This window comes from Liolophura sinensis, chromosome 6, assembly GCF_032854445.1.
Source record: "Liolophura sinensis isolate JHLJ2023 chromosome 6, CUHK_Ljap_v2, whole genome shotgun sequence".
In the NCBI taxonomy this organism is placed as follows: domain Eukaryota; kingdom Metazoa; phylum Mollusca; class Polyplacophora; order Chitonida; family Chitonidae; genus Liolophura; species Liolophura sinensis.
In genome coordinates this window covers 23121135-23124971 of record NC_088300.1, presented here as the reverse complement: position 1 = coordinate 23124971, position 3837 = coordinate 23121135, and the positions used below count along the sequence as shown (strand labels likewise).

At 38.4% G+C, this 3837-nt stretch overlaps 1 protein-coding gene across 1 annotated transcript; it reads left to right on the top strand.

The window, feature by feature from the left end:
• The first annotated feature begins 408 nt into the window (after nucleotides 1-408).
• LOC135467011 (forkhead box C1-A-like) lies at nucleotides 409-1829 on the top strand. The gene is made up of 2 exons (XM_064744764.1): nucleotides 409-839; nucleotides 1040-1829. Exons 1-2 carry the CDS (start codon nucleotides 409-411, stop codon nucleotides 1827-1829), a joined length of 1221 nt encoding a protein of 406 aa, XP_064600834.1.
• The last annotated feature ends 2008 nt before the right edge of the window (nucleotides 1830-3837 follow it).

Genomic DNA, 3837 nt, shown 5'->3' with positions numbered 1-3837 from the left:
AATCAATGAGGCTTTTTGTTAAACATCAGGTGAGTTAAACGTCCCTGATCATATGGAATACATTCGTACTTTTGTTATGCGAAATCATACGGCTGTCAGTTCCGGTAAACTGATAGATTAAATATCCAGTGGGGACTGGGGAGGGATTAGAAGTCAGGGTTCATAGGGTAAGAATGTAATCCTACTTTCACTGGAGGCTTGATAATATGTGACATTGAGTCACAGTGGACGAGATGTTCTTACAACTGTCTCTGTCATTTGTCATGTTAGAAAGGGATCACTCAGATTACAGTGATGCACTATATATATACGAGGCCCAGTTTATACCTCAGTACATTTCAGATCTCTGGCTGGAAATAAGATCCATCCCAAAGCATCGGTTCTCTCTCCACTACTAAACTTGCTATAATGGCTTACAAGAGAAAGTTCAGTCAAAGTATCCACACAGATACCGACATGGTGGAGAATTTACTGAAATACCGGAAGGTCTCTAGACCAGCCTCTATTAAGAAAACGCCCGTTCCGTCTGTCACCCAAGATGACCTGCGCAGTGTGCTAGATAACTTTGTCAGAATCTACGAAGGACTCGACACTCAGGATGTCAGCCAGAAACCAAACTTTACCTACACGGAACTCATCTTCCTGGCGATAATGAGATCTCCCAACTTCTGTCTGCCCATCACTGAAATCTACCGCTACATCGAGACTGGCTTCTGCTATTTTAAAGCGACAAGTAAACAACACTGGAAAAATGCCATCCGCCATAGTTTGTCCAAAACCAAGTGCTTTACCAAGATAGGACGAAAGAACCAAAAACCACGCAACGGTGTCCTTAACAGGTAAGATATGTGCTTTTTTCCAGAAGGTTCAAGTGGGGCTCATTGAAAGAGAACAAAAATAGCTAACTATAACTTTAACATTTAATCCAAATTTGTCTTAGAGTTGTAGACAATAATACATTGATTTTAAAAATTTCAGTTTAATACGTGCTAGTGTTTTTTTTCCATCTTATTAATGATTATTGCTTGACTTATTTCAGATCTGCTTTTCTGTGGGGCATTACCCCAAAGAGCTTGCTAACCTTTGCCCGAGGAGATTACCGACCGACTAACAAGTTCTCCGGATCCAACGCATTACGGTCAGGATTCCAACAAGTCAACGCCAATGGATTATGGGAACGTTGTGTGTTATCCTTGACTCACAGAATGGAGGCTTTCCAGAACATCCTCGACACCAGTCCGTCTCCGGCTAAACTGTTCCAGCTTCAGATGTGCAATCTAGAGGACACCTCAGTTCATTTCAACACTGATTCTGGGCTGAAGGACTACGGGCACAGTAGCTCAGCCAGAGGTAGTCCTGTAACTCGGTGTGCGATGACAGCAGATTCATCAAGTCCGTATAGTGACACCACAAGTGACACCTCAGTGTGTGGGTCTGACAGCAGCGGCTACGACACTTTAGAAGAATTATTAAGTCCCGATTTTCATATGCATAGTCAATTGTCGTGTAGAGTTACGACCCCTATTCACCAGACTAGGTTCTATATAGAAACCAATGAGAATTCAAGCGACCTACCGGAATTGTCTCCGGAGTGTATGTACAATATTCCTGATCTTCCGGAAATTCCACCACTGAGACTCACGTTTGATGACGTCATCGCACCGAGTGACATCACCACATGCACGAACCATGCCTTTTCTGATAACCTCGCCATCAGCGAGCCGTCATTTTATCCACATCAACGTGCCCAGATAGACATGGCATACATCAACCATCCAGGGACATCGGACATTTCTGAAAACAGTGTGAATTCATATTTGTCTTTATAAGTAGGATCAGTGCTAAAACACATTTTAAAGTGCTACATAGCTATAAATTATTTTTAGCTGAACTTCCATGGTGACGATGATCAACAGGACAGTTTGTGATTTTTTTCCTCTAAATAATAAATGTTTGCGTTTTGTGGCTCTGCCTGCACTACTGTATTTCTAGCTATACTGTTGTATTTCTTTTTTACTGTTTTCTATATCCCTGTATATCTGTGGCTCTTTAAAGCAACTAGTAGGTCATAACCCATTTTATTTTCTATTTTCTGTCCTTACTTTAAGACCAATGCGTTTTTGTGGAAGCTTTTTCCTTTAAAATGGCATGATGTCCATTGAAAGCTAACAGTCGCAGAACGGAATAACCAAACATCCAATAACCATTAAATAGTCTGTAAAGGTATTTCTGGCATAATGCAGAATTACCATCACCGCCATTTTTAAATTTATGTAAAAACTAAAAAATTTTAAAAAAACTTGCCCTACTAATCTAACGGAAACATTCGCTCTTTCGTCCTGATAAAATTATAAGCAGTTAGAAATCTCATTCTTTGTTTTCATAAGGCGTGTACAATACTATCAACACAAACGTTATTACGCACGCGATAAACAAACAACTGGGTAGAGAACTTGTTTTACTACGACGAGACTTCTTTTCTTTATATTAGTGGCAACGTCACAATATTATGACGTCATTACGATAGTTGATCGAGATTCTTTTTTCTGCATATGATTACTCCGACCACTCAACCTTATCACGTTTAGAGGATTGATTTCCGTGATACTTATTTCTTGAGAAAGAAATGGATGGCCCTTTGACCCATGATAGCATACTGAATTCTTAGGAGCGAAAAGCGGCGTTTCTTTCATAAACTTTAGGGTGGAGCGTGTTCCGAACTGTCACTGAAGGACACGTATATGACCAATTATAATCAGTGTAGTTCTTAAACAGGTCAACTGGATGTCATACATTTGTTACACATATTCAGCTTTCCTGTATCATCATGACTCTTTACCCAAGGATTGAAAAGTAACGTTCACATTAGACGAACTTTGCTGAGCGGCCTTCATCGTGCATATTTGCCAGTGCTCATTTATTTTCGAGCATATATTAACTCTCGAAAATCGGATTGAATTAAAACTTATTGTGTCAAAACAGAAATGTGCAAAATACTGAGAATGACATTTTCTGAAAGTTTATAAGTTGGCCATTATTCCAAAAATACGGAAATTCCACTTTATTGCCTTAAACCCGAGATAGTATAGCACATATTGTTTCCCAGCTATAACCAAAATTTTAGAGTAATACTCAGATACCTTTACAATATTGTGTCGAGTTAAGATGTTAAAGCTTTGAAACTTTTCATCCGTGCACAAAGGACTAAATTGAAGACATTTTCTATAAAAATGTCATTTTTACTTTGTCCAGAATAATCCACATAATTAACATTAATATCATCTTACAATAATGAAGCAAGACGCTATTTTATAACACCATAGCTAGAAGTAAACTTTTACTTGATAGGAACTGCTGGTGCCACCCTCAAGTCGCCAACACGTATAATTTTTGTTTGTTTTTTAAAACTTCCCAAACCTAGCCACTACATCCTCAATTAAACTTCTCTTTAACAGCTGTTGAGAGCAAATCGTAGTGCATTTTTACATTTTGAAATCAATGATCATGAGACAATTTATGACAGTATCTGTATAATAAATGATCATATAATAATAAAACAGTCATTTAAGTATCAATGACGAGATTTCATTGGACTTTTGTCTGTCTGATCACTAGCAAGATCACCATCTTCAAGAACCTCAACATAGTCAAACTGAAACAAACGATGCCTCATTTGTCGTACATGTTCACATCTGGTTTTCATTTAACAGAAAAACAGATTAATCCAACTGTGCGTATTCACAAAGGTACAATAATGAGATCAATTATCTCCAACGATGATTCACTGCCATCCTTCTGTTACTTTTAGCCGTCAGGCGTTATCCCTCTATAAGTAAG

Bases quoted from the DNA above. Each gene is read 5' to 3' on its own strand.
- LOC135467011 (XM_064744764.1), top strand. From the start codon at position 409: ATGGCTTACAAGAGAAAGTTCAGTCAAAGTATCCACACAGATACCGAC. The intron at 840-1,039 runs GTAAGATATGTG...GACTTATTTCAG, and splicing joins CGCAACGGTGTCCTTAACAG to ATCTGCTTTTCTGTGGGGCA.